We start from the raw sequence: 20,463 nt of genomic DNA on the forward strand, positions 1-20,463 counted from the left end.
AGGCACGGATGACACGCGCCAGCTTTCAGTCATAGAGGATTCGGCCGACACCCTACAGCTTTAAGTCATAGAGGCGCAGCCGAAACCTGCTGGCTTTCAGTCAGCCAGCTACAATCACACAATGATCAGTTGCTGTGAACACTGACTTGACAGTTGGCTCGGCAATGATTTAAGCTGTCAAGGTGCCAAGGCTTGCTTCCAGCTGCCGCTCACTGAGTACTGAGCAGTGACTGTAGCCACACTGGCCACACCTCTATGACTGAGAGCCAGCAGTTTATTTTCTAGGCTTTCAGTAAGGCAGTTTTGTAGCACTATTAACCTGCATATTATCCTATCCCTATATCTTCAGGTTAATAGCATTTGGGTACATGACAGGTTCCCTTTAATTATCAATATAAGCAGTCACCCAGCCCCTTTAAGCTTTATTGCACGTAGAATCATAGAATGGTAGAAGTGGAAGAGACCTCCAGGGTCATCATGTCCAAGCCCCTGCTCAATGCAGTGTCCAACCCCCTCAGTGCCCTACTCACTAAACCATCACATTTATCCTTTTGAAGGCTTTACCCTTTTCTACATTATTTTTTAGCGTTCCGAAGCATTTGAGATAAGAAACAAAACAGCTTTGCGAGCAGCGTTGATTAAAAAACCTCCTGCTGTTTTCTGTGTACAGCTCCTATCAGACCTATGTGTCTCCGTGGTCACAGACTACAAATAAACATTGTGTCGTCGTCATGCTCCATCTCATAATTATTTCTTGATACCCTGCTGATATACATATCCTTTCTGCCACAAATTCTGTGATTGAATAGGCGAACACAACCTCCATAAAATACTGGAGCCACTGTGATAATAACACAGCATCCCATAGGCCCCCACAACTGCCCTTCGAAATCTTATCCAACATCGGGAGGAGCCATCACTAGTTCCCAGCTATCACTACCTTATATGAGAGACTGGTGACAAGACCCTCAGGTATGCTGCCCCTTTTCTGGTTTGCTTACCATCTACTAATAAAGCGCCCAGCCAGAAGTCCCTTCATCAGACTGACCTCGCGGGACAGGAAATGGGTGGGACCTAGTTATGCAAAACTTTTCTAAAATGTTGTCAAGTGTGCCTTCCAATATTTCCGAACCCCTACAGGAAAGCTCCAAAATAGAAAGCACTTAACCACTTATAAGGGTTCTCACATAACATATATCACCTCTCCGACATGTTTATGAGCGCAGCTCCCAAGAACAGGCCTCCCAAAGTCCTCGGTATGAAAGAAGCTTTACTGAGCATGGGCGACCACTGATCAATTAGTGTTGGTCGCACATGCTCAGTGACATTTCATTCACACAGGGGACTTTGACACAAAGGGACAAATTTCTTATTGCATTCGTTTAGATTTTTGTCTCATCTTTGGTGTTTTTCCTATTTTTTATTTGCGCCTTATTATTCTTTTAGCTCTCACTTTTTTTTAAGGATATTTTTTATGTGTTTGTCTGTTTTCTTGATTTTTTTTTTAGGTTCATCATCGTGGTCGGGGTTTGGAGCTTCCAGACTTTTGTGACCAATTTATCAGTGCAACTTTGGAATAATCAAGTCACAATCATTTTTATCTTATAGTACCCAAACTGGCGCAGGTTTATGTACATTTGACGCTTTTTGGGCAAATATTTTGCAACATATTTGCTGAATAATCGACTTTTCGGAGCTACAAAGTCACAAAAAAAGACAAAAATACATTTTTTAATTTGCACATCATCCACTGAACCCCCTGCTGTGCAAATTATTAGGACCAAAAAATGTCATCAAATGCCACAAAGCAAAAAAAAAGAAAAGTGACATAAAAAAAATGCAAATGAGATATTGGGCTCAAAGTTTCCCAAACTGGCCTGAACTTCTCACATCTGCATCCTCACTACTGGACACTGAGAACTATTCCTTCTCCTTCCGTTTATCTGTCTGGCATAAATGATTCTCTTTCATAACATTTTCCCATCTTATCAACAGAATATAAATATTTCTCGCAGAATCTGGGCATTCGACCTTAAAGAGTCACTCTGACACTCTGTAATCTGCTATCTGCTGTACACGGGGGCTGCACGGTGTCAATCCGGGGAGATTTCACTGAAACATCACTAGACGAATGTAAGGAAGCCCGGTTCATTTAGCTGCATCCAACCGCGGTAATTGCTCCTAATTCTGCATATGAAGCTATTATTTCCGCTATCAGACGATTGCTATAAATGTGGTGTTTTTTACAGGTCTGGGTACAATTTAAGCTCCTGGGTAATGTCTTTCGATCTGTACAATACCCTTGAGTATTACCAGTTTATCACTTCCCAGATTTAAAAAAACAATACTGTAATGCCTCATTTAGCCTGTGGGGGCAGTGCAGAATAATTGAACACTTACAGGTTTCGTAGAAATTACAGCTGATCGCCAGCTGGTGTTTTTAACAAGTCTGGGTACAATCTCCTGGGTAATGTCTATCGATCTGTACAGTACTCTTCAGCATTACAAATGTATCACTTCCCAGATTTAAAAAACAAGACTGTAATGCCTCATTTAGCCTGTGGGGGCAGTGTAGAATAACCGAACACTTACAGGTTTTACAGAGATTACAGCTGATCCTTAGCTGGTGTTTTTAACAAGTCTGAGTACAATTTAATCTCCTGGGTAATATCTACCGATCTGCACAGAACTGCGGAATATTACCAATTTATCACTTTCCCAATTAGATAATCAAGACTGTAATGCCTCATTTAGCCTGTGGGGGCAGTGTAGAATAACCGAACACTTACAGGTTTTACAGAGATTACAGCTGATCCTTAGCTGGTGTTTTTAACAAGTCTGAGTACAATTTAATCTCCTGGGTAATATCTACCGATCTGCACAGAACTGCGGAATATTACCAATTTATCACTTTCCCAATTAGATAATCAAGACTGTAATGCCTCATTTAGCCTGTGGGGGCAGTGTAGAATAACTGAACACTTACAGGTTTTACAGAGATTACAGCTGATCCTTAGCTGGTGTTTTTAACAAGTCTGAGTACAATTTAACCTCCTGGGCAATGTCTACCGATCTGCACAGAACTGTGGAGTATTACCAATTTATCACTTTCCCAATTAGATAATGAAGACTGTAATGCCTCATTTAGCCTGTGGGGGCAGTGTAGAATAACCGAACACTTACAGGTTTCACAGAGAATACAGCTGATCCTTAGCTGGTGTTTTTAACAAGTCTGAGTACAATTTAACCTCCTGGGCAATGTCTACCGATCTGCACAGAACTGTGGAGTATTACCAATTTATCACTTTCCCAATTAGATAATCAAGACTGTAATGCCTCATTTAGCCTGTGGGGGCAGTGTAGAATAACTGAACGCTTACAGGTTTTACAGAGATTACAGCTGATCCCTAGCTGGTGTTTTTAACAAGTCTGAGTACAATTTAACCTCCTGGGCAATGTCTACCGATCTGCACAGAACTGTGGAATATTACCAATTTATCACTTTCCAAATTAGATAATCAAGACTGTAATGCCTCATTTAGCCTGTGGGGGCAGTGTAGAATAACTGAACACTTACAGGTTTCGCATAGATAACTGTTGATCGCCAAAATTTAGATGCCCATATTATTAGGGAATAATCCTCAGAAATAGGGACACTTTCTTTAAAGGGGTTTGTAAATAGTCAAATCAGGAACAGCACCAATCTTGTCCAAGCTTGTGAACTGCAATACCAGGCACAGCCTAAAAACAAAAGGGGCGCTGTTTTTTGTTTTTTTTTAAAGAAGGATATTATTTCGGATCTTGTCTGACTCTTATAATAATCATGATGAAGAGTCCTGCAACTTTCGCATATACTTTGTGGTTCAAATCCTTTCTATTTCCAAGATCTCTGCTTGCTGTCAGTGTATGGAAATATCCTCGGCTACGTCGACAGAGACTCATGCACAAAGGACTGGCTTCACTGGATATATTAGGAAGAGGCAATCAGGGCTGAGAATGAATGAAGGGGGTTTGAGGTGGAGGTGGAGGGGCAACAAGCCATTTTGCTGTGTCCAGGGTATTAAGAAACAATGCTAGGGTGAAAGCGAGAACTCGGTCAAGTCTGGCTTCTACACTTTGCACGTAAACAGGAATAATCCCATTCACTGACAGCAAGCAGAGACTTTAAAATGATACCGGAAACACAACAAGCAAAGGAGAATCTTATTACATAGGTTACGTCTACATTGAGATGACAGCAGAGCGATCTGGGACTTACGTCTTGGTTCCCGTGGCCCGTCCACCGTCACTTTTATGGCTCTGTGGTAGGTGGCGACTTGAGGTGGGTTGGTAAAGACAGTAATGGTCAATGTAAAGCTCTTTCCTGCAATGGAGAATAGGGGTTATAGTGCTGACCGCTGATTGTATAGTGCCACATTCCAATATTACAGTATATTACACATGTGTGTGTTTGTAGCCGGAATATCCCTTTAAAGTATTTATTTCCACTTATTATTCAGTTTGGCTTTTCTTCCTGCAAAAACTGTCAACAAACTGATGTTCACAGATCTGTTATTGCAATTGTTTTGGGTTGTGGAATAAATTATTGATTAATTTTTAGTTAAATGCATGTATTGAAGGCTAAAAAAAATAAATGAATTTTTGCAATTAAAATTTTTGCACCAATTTTTTCTTTTTTTTTTTGCTCTTCGTTTCTCTCTATATTAAACTTTGATCAGGTCTGTGGTCATAAATGAGCTGAGAGGAACTAAAAAAAAATGTTACAAACTCCTCTTCAGATAGTCGCGGCGGGCTCACTGACAGATTCTCAGTTAACTCATTCTGTAGCCAGCATTAGCCAGTGCAACCTAGAGGAGATAGAAAGCAAACAATGCCACATTTTTTATGAAACAATTGCAAAAATATATTTTTTGCCCCAATTACATGCATTTAAGTATGGAAAAAAGCGTCCCTAAAGGTGAACAACCCCTTTAAGTGCAAATTGTTGCCCTGTTGTCAGCAAGACGTGGGAATAATTTACACTTAACTTATCAATATATAAAAAATAGATACCGTAAATAATAAAAATGGTAAATATTAAGCTCCATCAACAGCAACAGCTAACCTACAAGTATTCAAAAAAGTTGTTTTAACACCAAAAAAACTTTAAGGGGAGTCCTGGTAGGTAGAAGTTACCCCCTACCCATAGGATAGGCAATAACTTTCTATTGGGATACCCCTTCTAGGTATATTGCCTGAAATTGCACATTTTTTTTTACAGAAACAGTGCCTCCTCTATCCGTAGGCTATCCCTGGTACTACAGATTGACATCATTCAAGTGAATGATGACAAAATAAAAGTGGCACTGTTTCTAAAAAGAAAAAAAAGAATGTATTTTTTCGTACTCCCGAACAATCCCTTTAAGTGTACATGCGGATAGTATAAGCCAGGACCCCTTTTTCATTTTCCCACTTACCAATATTTTTTGAAAATTATAAGGAACCCATTCTTAAAGGGATTGTCCTTACAACTCTGCCACTCTCTATATCCTCTAGACATCGCAAAATGGGGGACTATCCCCTTATATTAGACCAAAAAGAACACCCCGGAACAAATATCTTCTCTGGCAGACTCGATGGTCCCCTTAAAGTTGCCCTTCACCTTTAGTTATTAGAAAAGGTGAATGAAGATGAATGATGGATGATAGCGTCATTACAAATTTCACCTGTCGGTAAATTTACTGACACAGAGTCATGGCGCTTCCTCCATTCATTATACAGTACATTCCTCCATAGGAAATACTGCCTGATAATAATCTGGGATCAGTAAGGAGTCTGCACGCCAGGAGCCATGACGGTTGTAATCTGTTAAATGTATGGCGGGTTTTTTTTTTCTCCAGTGAGAGAAACTTCTGCAAACTGTTTTAGTAGAGGAAGATGTGGGCGGTAAGCGGTGACTCAACAAACCGTCATCATAACACATGTATGGGGATACTTCTGCTCCCGCTGCGTCTGCTGTCAGCGTCCAGCACATTGTCAGCACTCCTAGGAGTACTTGAGATATGAAATCCTCACGCTTCATACTTCGTTAGTCCTCACCGCCTCAAGTTACAGTGCGAAAATGTAACAAAAATCAATCAATTTAGGCTTAAAATATCAAACTTTGCAACTTTAAGGAGGACCTGTCACCAGGACAAAAGTGTCCAGTTTTTGCTCTTATATTATTCCCGTTGCTCATCTGAGTATTCCGTTTTTTATTTTTTTTTAATCCGACATACGGGTCCAGAGATATGGGTCTTTTTATTTAGTTCTCATTTTTATAGTCTTTGTAAGGGGGCGTGGCTCACATGATCATGGGGGCGTGTCTTTAGACTGTTCTCCATAATTACCATGTGAGCCACGCCTCCTTAAAAAGACCATACAAATTAGCACCAAATAAAAGGGCCCATATCTCTGGAACCAAATGGCAGATTTAAATCAAACTAAAGATTAATTATTCAGGAGATGAGGGGGGAATGAAATAAGAGCAAAAACTGGTCGCTTCTGACTTTATGATAGGTCCCCTTTAAATTCCCATAGCCTTCTATTTGTCTGACAGATGTTAAAAAATGTCTTCTGGACCTCCGATAGGTGATGACTTGGTGATCACTGGAGGTTCCCTTCACTGAGACCCCCACTGATTCTGAAAACAGAGGGCTAAAGTGCCCAGATGTAAGAAAGCAGTGGATGCTCATGTGTGCCATGACTCCATTCACTGTCTATAGGACTATTGTTATTACAAGACTGTATTTATAATGAGTGCTGATAGGTACGGGTGACCCATGGCATGGGCAAAAACCAGAAAGACTCTTTACCTACCCCCCTTAAAATTACAGGTATGGGTGGCCGACCCATGGCATGGGAAAAAAACAGAAAGGGTCCATACCTTCTCCCCTTAAAATAAAAGTTATGGGTGATCCATGGCATGGGCAAAAAAAAGATAGGGTCCATACCTACCCCCCTTAAAATTCAAGGTCTGGGTGAACCATGGCATGGGTAAAAAACAGAAAGCATCCATACCTATTTCCTTTAAAATTCCATATATGGGTGACCCATGGCATGGGCAAAAAACAGATAGGGTCCATACTTGCCCCTCTTAAAATTCAGGGTATGGGTGACCCATGGCATGGGCGAAAACCAGAAAGGGTCCATACCTACTCCCCTTAAAATTCAAGACATTTAAGCCCCCATTCCAGAAGCTTCCAGGACCGCTCTAAAATGCTCAATAACTGACCCAAAATTTGTTCCGAATTATTGGACTGTCCAAGGAAAATTGGGACAGTCAGCGACTATGTAGGGGCGTATGTTGGAAGTTTGAATCCCACCTTTATTCAGAGCCAAATTCAGATATCTGATGGACTGTGTACCCCAGCTCAGCACAGAAAGCATCCTTCCTCTCCTGTCTCAGAAATGGGCGGCTGCAGCCCCTCAAATTGCCCAATGTCCCCTTTTTGCCCCCTTCTAGCCCTTTTTAATAAAATCTCTGCAAACAACACAATGAACCCGATTCATTATTATATTTTTGTCTTTTTTTTCCTCGAGCTTCCGGTGGGATTTTTTTGCCTGTTTTTTATTTGCGCCCTATTCTTTTAATTTGCTCCTTTTTACATGCGCGCACCTGTTATTTTTTTATGTTCCTCGCTGTAGGCAGGAGATCGGGGTTTCCAAATGATTTGGGCTGATTCATCAGTTCCGATTTTTTAATAAGCCGCAACATGTCCTCCAGGTCCTCCCCTTCCTAGAGTGATTTTATGTAGATTTTGCAACATTTTAGACGAACATGTGATTTTTTTTTGCACTGAAAGTCTCAATAAAAGGTTAAACATGAAAATAAAGAGCATTTATTTTCTCATTTTACTCAAAATTCATGAACCGCCTGCGCCATTTTGAAGAATTTAGTGCAAAAAATGAAAATAAATTACACAAAAGCTGCGTAACAGTAAAAACTAGCCTTGTTGCCCATAGCAACCAATCAGGGCACAGCTTTCATTTTCCCAGAGCTGTTTACAAAATGGAAGCCGAGCTCTGATTGGTTGCTATGGGCAACAAGGCTAGTTTTGTTTTAGTCACTTTTGAAGACATGAGGCCTACTAGGACTCCTTTATCAAAACTGATTAAAAGTAAAATTATTGCTCATAGTAATCAGTTTTGTTAAATGAGTCTTAGTGGGCCTCATGTTTTCAACAGTGACTAAAACTAGCTGTATTGTTGATAGAAACCAATCAGAGCTCAGCTTTCATTTTGTAAACAGCTCTGGGAAAATGAAAGCTGTACTCTGATTGGTTGCTATGGGCAACAAGGTTAACTTTTTCGGTTAGGCCTCACTGATAAATAAGGCCTTCAGCTACCTTCAGTAACACTTTCAGCTCTGCTACCTCAGTATTGCACAGGCCTAGACACAAACTTTAGCATTCCCAAAAACCCGAAATAGTTGGTTTTAGGGTGGTTTGTGGCAAATTTTTGTGAGGCCTGGGGGACTTGTTGACTTTTCTGGGATGACTGTCAAAGTATGGTGTAGATTAAAATTCCTTTAATCCCAGTACTAACCCGTGATCCAGAAAGTCTGATAATCCGGCATCCATGTACCTATAATGAATATATCTTGGGGTCTTATTACGGCCTCAATCCTTATTAGTCATTTTTGTATATTTTTCTTCAGCAGTCCAATAATCCAGAATAATCCCCCAACCCAAAAAAATGAAAATTTACTTCAAAATCGTAGAATTTCATGTATATTTTGTAAATTGCCTACAAAGCCAGATGAATGACATAAGACAAGAGGTTCTGGAGAGGAGGTCCCGGGGGGCCCTCGTAGTGTAAGAAGTGCAGTGAAGTATAGGAGGACAAGTACGGGCCCATATCTCCATCATCAGACACTCGAGGAATCTCCAATCTTCCGCAAACTCCCGCCTGCTTCAAAGGCGAAGCTAAAAAAGCCCTGTTTTCTCTCCATTAAGATCATAAGAATGGAGGAAGGGAGGGGGTCACTTCTGTTTGGACATAATTACTCCCCATCAAAAGAGCCTTTCTTCATCTCCCATGCGTGAAAACCCTGCTAGCAGCTACGTCTGCCCCTTTTCCCCCCCGCCTTCCGAAATATTAAAATGACTACTTGGGACATGGCCAAAGCCCCGGGTCTATATGGTAACAAGGAGAACATCCTTTGTTTTTCTTTTAAGTCTCTAGGATAAATACGTTCTGGAGAGGAGCGCACTTTCCTTGTGCCTTATAACTTCCTTAGGTCGTGGGTCACAGCAGCGTTATAAACACTGCGGGTCACAGCAGCTGAGATACTTAATATAACGATGAGGGGAACATCTGTACTTTTTTTTTTCCAACTAAGTCGGTGTATCTAAGCTTATCATGTGTGATACACCCTCAAAGAACCACATGTAACATTATTGGTGGTGTATCTAAGAATATGACGTGAGATACTGCCTACTGAGGCGGTGTATCTAAGCTTATCATGTGTGATACACCTTCAATGAATCACATGTAATATTATTGGTGGTGTATCTAAGAATATGACGGGGGATACTGTCTACTGAGGCGGTGTATCTAAACCTATCATGTATGATACAGTCTGCTGAGCCCAGGTATCTCAGCCTATCATGCGTCACATTGTTTGCTGCGCTGCTGTATCCAACCTCTCATTTGCGCTGCTGTCTGCTGAGATGCCGTATCTAAACCTAACCAGGCCTGCAATGTGTGATACTCTCTGAGGTGCCACTATGGGTAATGCTGAGCCAATGAATCTAAGCCTATCAAGAACAATGAAGTCAGCTGTGCCACTATATATAATTTTATCACGTGAGGCCGCGGCACCAAATATGTCCAATATTATCTGCTGAACTGATGTATCTAAGCCCATCATATGTTACACAGTCTACTTATCCGAGGTATCTAAGTCTATCTTGTGCGATACTGTCTGCTAAGATTCTGTATATCAGACCGCCATGAGTGATACCGTCAGCCGAGATGCTGCATCTAAGCTTATCATGTATGATAACATCTCTTGAGCCGGTGTATATCTATTGGTGATATTGTCTGCTAAGCCACTGTATCTAATCCTATCTTCTGTGACACTGTCTGCAGAACTGCCATATCTAAACCTGCCATATTATACAGTCTGCTTAGAGAATGCATCTAAGCCTATAATCTATGATACTATCTGTTATGCCACCTCTATCTAAGACCATGATGTGTGATACTGTGGAATAACCCGGTGTATCTAATCCTTTCAAGTGTGATACTATCTGCTAATCCTATCAGGATTAATGTCTGTATCTGCTGAGCTGGAATATCTAAGCCAATCACATGTGATACTGTCTGCTAAGCCATGTATCTAAGCCTATCATGTATAATACGGTCTGCTGAGCCATGTATCTAAGTCAAGTGTGTGGCAGGCCTGTGGGTGCAGAGACTGTGGATGCCAGGCCTGTGGGTGCAGAGACTGTGGATGCCAGGCCTGTGGGTGCAGAGACTGTGGATGCCAGGCCTGTGGGTGCAGAGACTGTGGATGCCAGGCCTGTGGGTGCAGAGACTGTGGATGCCAGGCCTGTGGGTGCAGAGACTGTGGATGCCAGGCCTGTGGGTGCAGAGACTGTGGATGCCAGGCCTGTGGGTGCAGAGACTGTGGACGCCAGGCCTGTGGGTGCAGAGACTGTGGATGCCAGGCCTGTGGGTGCAGAGACTGTGGATGCCAGGCCTGTGGGTGCAGAGACTGTGGATGCCAGGTCTGTGGGTGACTAGCCTGTGTGTGCCAAGTATATGACTCCCTAACCTGTATGCCAGGCCTATGACTACCTATGACTCTCTAGCCTGTGTGTGCCAGGTCTGCGGGTGCAAAGACTGTGGATGTCAGGCCTGTGGGTGCACAGGCTGAGGGTGCCCGGCCTCTGGGTGCTACAGCATTAAGAAAAATTATAAATAAGGGATCCCGGGTGTATGTGTCATTACTAATGTCCCCAAATGTAATTTTCTCATTGTCCTGGGACGCCGAATGTCATTGCTCCTTCTCTTTGGGTCTCTGTGTCACTGCTCCTGCTTCTTGGGTCACTGTATCTTTGCTACTGCTCCTTGTGTCATTGTGTCTTTGCTCCTGCTCCTTGGGTCAGTGTGTCATTGCTCCTGCTCCTTGTGTCATTGTGTCTTTGCTCCTGCTCCTTGGGTCAGTGTGTCATTGCTCCTGCTCCTTGGGTCAGTGTGTCATTGCTCCTGCTCCTTGGGTCAGTGTATCTTGGCTCCTGCTCCTTGTGTCATTGTGTCTTTGCTCCTGCTCCTTGGGTCAGTGTGTCATTGCTCCTGCTCCTTGTGTCATTGTGTCTTTGCTCCTGCTCCTTGCGTCAGTGTGTCATTGCTCCTGCTCCTTGGGTCAGTGTGTCATTGCTCCTCCTCCTTGGGTCAGTGTATCTTGGCTCCTGCTCCTTGTGTCATTGCTCCTGCTCCTTGGGTCAGTGTGTCATTGCTCCTGCTCCTTGGGTTATTGTCTTGGCTCCTGCTCCTTGGGTCAGTGTGTCATTGCTCCTGCTCTCCTTGGGTCAGTGTGTCATTGCTCCTGCTCCTTGGGTCATTGTGTCTTTGCTCCTGCTCCTTGGGTCAGTGTGTCATTGCTCCTGCTCCTTGTGTCATGGTGTCTTGGCTCCTGCTCCTTGGGTCAGTGTGTCATTGCTCCTGCTCCTTGTGTCATGGTGTCTTGGCTCCTGCTTCTTGGGTCAGTGTGTCATTGCTCCTGCTCTCCTTGGGTCATTGTGTCTTTGCTCCTGCTCCTTGGGTCAGTGTGTCATTGCTCCTGCTCCTTGTGTCATGGTGTCTTGGCTCCTGCTCCTTGGGTCAGTGTGTCCTTGCACTTACTCCTTATGCCTCAGTGTGTTATTTTCACTGCTTTTGCTTTTTTGGTGTCATTGCTGTGAATTCTCAGATTCACAGATCTGGGTTTCACGGTTCATGAATGGACCTCAATCCCTGGACCTACCACTGGTCTTCTGTCTGATACTAATAGTCTTCTATATGCCTAGCAGACTTGAGGAGAATCACAATTGCGGTCCATACACATACCATGAATCAAGAAGTGACAATTTCCCTTAGTCTTAGATCCCCAAGTATCACTGTACCACCGCTAAAATTAGTAACATTCCAGCATAGTAACTATATAAAGAAGAAATTATCTACGTAAAGGATCCCAGAACATAAAACCATGAATGTGCAACATCACTTAAAAAAAAATCTGATTTCCATATTGATATATAATTAATTGAATTTCCAGAACTAAATCCTAAAGAGAAAAGAGGGATGAAGACGAATCTGACCATGTATGGCTACAAATAAGAGCAAATATTAGTTCTTCCAACAATAAGGAGATGGCAGAATATGGTGTATCTGTTGGGACGGACAGAGATGATGTAGGAGAACCTCGTCAGACACACAAAGGTTTAGCCACAAGATTATCAATGACAGAAGCAGAGAACCTACCTCTTCCGCTCCTGCCCACAAATCTCAGGTCGTTAAACCTCGCCACTTGATTTTTCATGACAGCAGAAGCATTCCTGAGTTCAGCAGAATAGTTTTCATCGTTCCCAGCCATGACAGTGACCACAGAGCCATCCGCCACCTCTCCAAGTGCAACCACCTATGAAGATACAATGTTAGACAATTAATCGGACGCAGTAATGGTGGATGTAGAAAATAAATGAGGAGGGTTATAGTTCCACTACGTGTCCGCAAAGTATATGATTTGCATACATTGGGTCACATGCCAACTAGACATGTGCTACCTCTCTCAATGCAAGCATATTGAGCAAGGCTGGACACAGTCTAGTCGGAATGTGGCTGGGAGTATGCAAAATACATACTTGGGGTCACATGAGCGCCCGCTCCTGGCGCTAGAGAATCCTCACAGGGTGCAATGCATGCAATGTTAGGATTCCCACATAAAGTGACTGCAGACTTGTAGCCTGAAGCCAAACAACCCCTTTAAATGTATTAGCAAATCTGGACAAGCTGCAGGCAACGCTACATTCACACACTTGTGTTTTTCCCTTGTGCTGTCCACTTCTAAAACGGAGAGCACAATGACCCACAGCATTTAATGGAATCCCTCACAATACAAAATGTAACTAAGGGTCAGTACAGGATCAGTAATGTAATGTATGTGCACAGTGACTGCACCAGCAGAATAGTGAGTGCAGCTCTAGGGTATAATACAGGATATAACTCAGGATCAGTAATGTAATGTATGTACACAGTGACTGCACCAGCAGAATAGTGAGTGCAGCTCTGGAGTATAATACCGGATGTAACTCAGGATCAGTAATGTAATGTATGTACACAGTGACTGCACCAGCAGAATAGTGAGTGCAGCTCTGGGGTATAATACAGGATATAACTCAGGATCAGTAATGTAATGTATGTACACAGTGACTGCACCAGCAGAATAGTGAGTGCAGCTCTGAAGTATAATACCGGATGTAACTCAGGATCAGTAATGTAATGTATGTACACAGTGACTGCACCAGCAGAATAGTGAGTGCAGCTCTGGGGTATAATACAGGATATAACTCAGGATCAGTAATGTAATGTATGTACACAGTGACTGCACCAGCATAATAGTGAGTGCAGCTCTGGAGTATAATACAGGAGGTAACTCAGGATCAGTACAGGATCAGTAATGTAATGTATGTACACAGTGACGGCCCCAGCAGATTAGTGAGTGCAGCTCTGGGGTATAATACAGGATGTAACTCAGGATCAGTAATGTAATGAATGTACACAGTGACTGCACCAGCAGAATAGTAAGTGCAGCTCTGGGGTATAATACAGGATGTAACTCAGGATCAGTACAGGATCAGTAATGTATGTACACAATTTGTTAGATGGCCTGATTCATCATTTGCAGTTTTTGCCTTGTGTTTACCACTGTCGTTTTTTACGCCATATTCATCATATGGCACGTGCGATTCATGAATTTTGTGCAAAGCCCAAAATTGTCTTTTTTTCTGTCTTTAACTGGTTTTGACACTACTTATCGGGAAAAGCCACATATTTCGCAAAATATGTTTCAAAATAACTGGTGCACATACAAGAAAAGACTAAAGTAGAGTTGCACCAAATTTTGTGACTTTTTTTTATTTTATGAGAAAAGTCGCATTTCATGAATCTGTATAAAACAACAGAAAACGGCACGCTGATGTCAACTTTAGAAACGCAAATAAACCACAAATCGCTTGATGGAATTGGAACAAATAATAGAAAAAAAAATCACTAATTGAGATGTATTCGCACAAAAATAAAAAAAATAACTTGCTGACATGCAACGATGAATAATCGGGGCCAAAGATTTTACGTAGATTTTATACACAAACGTTGTATACACTATATAAAGATATACAGTATATCCAGAAATCTAAAATGGCTAAAGCAAGTCCGGTGTAATGTCTCATGGGGAGCAATGAAAATCGTTCGTTCTGAGAATCACGATAACAACGTACATGTCATTTTCCAGGAAGGCTCGAGCACTCAGAGATCAGATTTGAGAGCAAATATAGAAAAAAAAAAGTTTAGTTTCCTTATAAAAGTTATAAACCCAAGATAGTACAGACTACGGCAGCTCATGGGGTCTTTATAGAGGACTCAGATCAGACTTTTATTCAAAAGGATTGGAAACTATTCTAGCGCCTGATCTAACACACATCTCACATCCAGAAGTTACGAGATGGCTTTACCAGCAGCCTCCTGACACATTTCTTTAGCTTTGTTATTTTACTCACTTATATAATGCCATCATTATCACCATCCCCAATGGGGTTCACAATATACATTCCCTATCAGTATGTATTTGGAGTGTGGAAGAAAACCAGAGAACCCGGAGGAAATCCACGCAAACACGGGGAGAACATACAAACTCCTTGCTGATGTTGTCTTTGGTGGGACCCAAAGCAACAGTGCTAACCACTGAGCCACCGAGCTGGCCACAGATCGGCCACCTTCACTTCATCTCTACTGGAACAACCTCGAATGTACAGACATTGCCATCTTTCTATGTAGTACTTTGAGTGGTTGCCACTAAATCGAGGGTTTGACCTATCGAACACGGGTTTCCGTTACGAGTAGGACAACTGGTTTGAAGAATTGGAGTTATTAGGCCCCTGATGTCTACACAACATTCTATCGATATGCCACAAGTTTCAGAAGCGGGAATACAAAATGTTTAATCCGTGGAGTTATCACATTTGTGACAGCTGATCCATCATAGCAAGGCATAAAAAGTCTAAACTATGCAGCAATTTAGCTAACCATCTCCTTAGGAGTAAGGTCACCCCGATCTTCTATGGGTTTTAAAATCCCTTAAATCATTGTATTCGGACTCTACTTTGAGAAGCGCATCACCCTACAAGAGTTTTAGATGATTTTTTGCCGATCGGTGTTTTCTATCCCACTTTTTCAATCCATTGTACAAACATTTTTATTTTCTGTAAATTTTGTAAAAATTAGATCCTGATACAATGGAAGCAAATTTTTCTTGTTTTTTACGAAACACAATAAACTTCAAAAACTAAACATAGAAAACAGTGTGATCAAAGCTTAAGAGAGTCATTTACATAAAGAGGTTGTCCACTACTTTTAACATTGATGACCTAACCTTAGGGTAGGTTGTCAATGTCTGATCGGTGGGGGTGCGACACCAGGCACGCCACCCGATCAGCTGTTCTCGGTGCCGGCGGCTGCCAGAAGTGCTCAGTTATGGAACTGCTCCATCTACTGCTAGTGGCTGAGGCCGAGTACTATACATCCGGACCCCCTATACATTTGAATGGGGGCAGATGTGCTGTATCCAGCCACAGCTACTATCAGGAGATGGAGCAGCTCTGTAACTGAGCACTTCCGGTAGTCGCTGATAGGCGGGGGTGCCGTGTGTCGCAACCCCACCAGACATTGACGATTTATCCTAAGGATAGCTCATCATTGTTAAAGTAGTGGACAACCTCTTTAATAAATTATTATATCCTACTTAGATAAAGTTAACAACAATGTTTCTAAAATCCAAGAATAGAAATTAGCAAATAAGTAAAAAAAAAATGGATTTACTGTTGATTTCCCAGCCGCCACGTTTCCAACCAAGGAGCCATATTTCCACCAAGAAAGGTAAACAGGGACCTGAAATAAAGTATTTCAGCCTCCTTTGTCTTATATTCTGCTAATATGGTTCTATAATTGGAAAACTGCCCAACGGTGAACCAAAATTTGCCATACTTGCTCGTCTGTAGTGAAGATGTAAATGTCCATGGTTTTTATAACATCCCCATCACTGCTCATTATAGGAGACCTCACAACTGACCACAATCAGAATTGTGCACTCATCAGTAAAAGACTCAATACATTACATCTCAAACAAAGAGTATTTGCAAACTAACCCTGCATCCTCCCATCTATGCATCCACCTACTTTTCTTGCCCACAACGCAAACCATGACAAAAAAACAAAACAAACAAGACTCTTTTGAACAAATCTCTACCATCTACTCTGATCTTGAGCTTAAAAAGTCAAGTAAGGTCATGAGTTCTCCTTATTCACAATAGTCTGGGACAAATCACAGAGGCCAAGAGGGGGGCAAATGCTTTAAGACATTTCTAAGTGGGCCATAACATTTTGTGATTTTTTTTTAATCTAAGTCTATTGCAGGGACCTTAGGAATTAATGGTAGCTCCTGGAGAGGTCTACCTGTAGCTCCTGGAGTGGTCTTCCTGTAGCTCCTGGATAGGTCTACCTGTAGCCCCTGGATAGGTCTACCTGTAGCTCCTGGATAGGTCTACCTGTAGCTCCTGGAGAGGTCTACCTGTAGCTCCTGGAGTGGTCTACCTGTAGCTCCTGGAGAGGTCTACCTGTTGCTCCTGTAGAGGTCTACCTGTTGCTCCTGTAGAGGTCCCCGGTAGCTCCTGGAGAAGTCTACCCGTAGCTCCTGGAGTGATCTACCCGTAGCTCCTAGAGCGGTCTACCTGTAGCTCCTGGAGGTCTACCTGTAGATCCTGGAGTGGTCTACCTGTAGCTCCTGTAGAGGTCTACCTGTCGCTCCTGTAGAGGTCCACCGGTAGCTCTTGGAGAGGTCTACCTATAGCTCCTGGAGAGGTCTACCTGTAACTCCTGGAGAGGTCTAACTGTAACTCCTGGAGTGGTTGACCTGTAACTCTTGGAGAGGTCTACCTGTAACTCCTGGAGTGGTCTACCTGTCGCTCCTGGAGAGGTCTACCTGTCGCTCCTGTAGAGGTCCACCGGTAGCTCCTGGAGAAGTCTACCCATAGCTCCTGGAGAGGTCTACCCGTAGCTCCTGGAGTGGTCTACCTGTAGCTCTTGGTGAGGTCTACCTGTAGCTCCTGGAGAGGTCTACCTGTAGCTCCTGGAGTTGTCTACCTGTAGCTCCTGGAGAGGTCTACCTGTAACTCCTGGAGAGTTCTACCTGTAACTCCTGGAGAGGTCTACCTGTAACTCCTGGAGTGGTCTACCTGTAACTCCTGGAGAGGTCTACCTGTAACTCCTGGAGTGGTCTACCTGTAGCTCCTGGAGAGGTCTACCTGTCGCTCCTGGGGAGGTTTACCTGTTGCTCCTGGAGAGGTCTACCTGTAGCTCCTGGAGAGGTCTACCTGTAGCTCCTGGAGTGGTCTACCTGTCGCTCCTGGGGAGGTCTACCTGTAACTCCTGGAGTGGTCTACCTGTCGCTCCTGGGGAGGTCTACCTGTAGCTCCTGGAGTGGTCTACCTGTAGCTCCTGGAGAGGTCTACCTGTAGCTCCTGGAGTGGTCTAACTGTCGCTCCTGGGGAGGTCTACCTGTCGCTCCTGGAGAGGTATACCTGTCGCTCCTGGAGAGGTATAGCCGTAGCTCCTGGAGAGGTCACCCGGGACCTTAAATTGCACATTATTTTGCTACATTTCATTTGGAGAGCCAGGACCACTGACAATATAAAAAGTAAGACAATTATGGAGCAAATATATTATCCCAAATGTGATCACTCCTCAAGTCAAGAATAGATCTAAAGAACTGTGATGCACGTAGATCAGTGTTACTACTTACATACATGTTGACCCTTGGATGGAAAAGCCTTTTTTGTGATTTTATTTTTTTCTGCAGAAAATTTACTTAAAAAAAATCAAAGACAAGTAAAAAATGTACCTAATTTTAAAAACCCAAAATGTAATGATGGCCCAGATCATAAGATATTGACACTGAAAAGATCATTACGATCACAATAACCTCCAGTTTTTCTAAAATATTCAAAGGTACATTTTTATTATTATTATTATTATTATTATTATTATAGACACTGGACAATAGTTCTCATTTTTTTACGAACTGGCTTCAATTTCAGAAAGCTGTCGATTATGATTTTAAAGTCTATGCCCTTACAATCTTTAAGTAAGGTTTACATTTTATAGACTCCTGGTAAATCCCTTTAAGTATGGTAGAAAAAAGATAGATATTTTTTTAAGGACATGATCTATATTGTTTAATAACCTGTCTATATTACAATGGTGACATTTAATATTAAATTGTGTAAAACAATATAAAATACAATGGTAATAGTACCATAATTAAAAATTCTGAAAAAATAAATATAATAAAAATAATATAATATCTTCTATTGTGAATGAATGGCACTGCAACGAATGGAGCAGACAAGTGAGAAGTTCTTATCACTGTGCCGTAAAAAAAAACTACTTCTGGTTGATAAAAGAAACATAAAAGGACTACAAAAAAAAAATGTGTAAAAATTATCGAGGTACTTTAACCATTTGCTTAATTATAATGATCAGTTTATCATAATAGCTTTGTCAGGAAGTCATAAATGGAGAGATGATCGATCCAATTCCGATTCCTACAAACCATTTTTGATATGTAATTGTATAAAATAGCAAGAAACGACAACAAAAAAACATACAAGTATATGTCTAATAATAAAAAAATGCATGTCAAATAAGCAAGTCATACACAGGAACATGTCAAACAAGCAAGACATACACAGGAACAAAAGAATCAAGAAAACTATCAATTATATTGACCACTATTAACTTGGATGTTCGGTAGTTTTGAGTTTTTTTCCTTGTTTTTTCGCCAAAGGCAGGAGGAGATTTCCCTATATCATCCATCCTTGGTTAGGCGAAATAAACACATCAAAAACATGTTGTGTGTCTGTATTAGTTCCGTTATATAGAGTAAGCTTCATAGGCCATTTATAAGCTTAGACTAAATAAACTAAAAAAAAGCAATAAAATATTGCACCTGCATGATCACATAAAATACACATTAAAAAAAGGGTAAAAATATATAAATATGTAAAAAAATGTAATAAAATAATAAGTAGTTGAATAACTATAAATTCAGATTTTTTTTTTCCCAGGACATTTTCAACAGTATTTTTTGTGTAATCGTAAAACTCTAAAAATATTATGAGAAAAAATAGGGAAAAAAAAAATAAAATTTGAGCTGTTTTGAAGAATAAAAATATTATAGTTACAATATATCGGTTTAAAAGCACAAAAAGGTCATTATTTTTTAAGACAAAAATAACACAGACGTCATTACTTTTTATTGTCAGGTGGTCATGTCAATGTTTATTGACCATTTTTCAAGAACGTGTCCGTGTACTGTATTCGAAGATATTATAAATAAAAAAAAGTAATAATAGTAATGAAAATAATAATAATAATAATATGGATTTTAACGTGACAAACTAAAACGAGAAAGAGGAAATTAAAAAAAGAAAAAAAAATGACACAGAAATTTAAGGACAAATATGTTAGAAAATAACTTTTGCCGCTTTTTCTGTGTTGTAAATTTTCACGTGTGACTCATAGAAATTCTCACTGAGGTTGCGTAGAAGGGAGTCATTGTTTTACCGACCTGTAGTTTGCCACTGGTACAGTAGCCAGGCGTTAGTAAATAATTCTCCTGTAACTACTGCCCACAAACACCCGCTCAGCTAAAGCAGCTAGCATTAAAAAAAAAATACACAGTGCAATTTTTTTCCTAATTTTATTTTATTTTTGTATTCTTTATTTTTACACATTAATGTAAAATATAAATATGGCTATATAGGTTTATTGGTTTTAACTAAAGCACAAATGATGCCTATGTTAACCTGTGTCCAATAATATTTCCAAGAATAACATATAGTCACATTATTTTATATATTTATTATTATTATTATTATTACTATCTAACTGGCTAGATGCTCTAGAGACTGCAAATATGTCCTATAAATAGAATTAAATTAAATATAAATTGAGCATTCACAAAATCACTATATAAACAATTTTTCACAATGTATTTAATTAAAACATATATATATATATATATATATATATATATATATATATATATATAAAACAAAATATATGCATGTGACACCTGTATATATATATATATATATATATATATATATATACATATATGCATTT

The 20,463-nt window shown here is 40.9% G+C and overlaps 1 protein-coding gene across 2 annotated transcripts in view; it reads right to left on the reverse strand.

The window, feature by feature from the left end:
- Positions 1-20,463, reverse strand: part of RUNX2 (RUNX family transcription factor 2) — a 66,978-nt gene that overhangs the window by 42,261 nt on the left and 4,254 nt on the right. For both annotated transcript variants that reach the window (XM_077291573.1, XM_077291572.1), the window contains exons 2-3: positions 12,490-12,646; positions 4,259-4,363 (exon numbers count right to left, since the gene is read on the reverse strand). In XM_077291573.1, the coding sequence (XP_077147688.1) occupies positions 4,259-4,363; positions 12,490-12,646 (262 nt within the window). The remainder of the gene's footprint in view (positions 1-4,258; positions 4,364-12,489; positions 12,647-20,463) is intronic.

Source organism: Ranitomeya variabilis, chromosome 2, assembly GCF_051348905.1.
Source record: "Ranitomeya variabilis isolate aRanVar5 chromosome 2, aRanVar5.hap1, whole genome shotgun sequence".
Lineage (NCBI taxonomy): Eukaryota > Metazoa > Chordata > Amphibia > Anura > Dendrobatidae > Ranitomeya > Ranitomeya variabilis.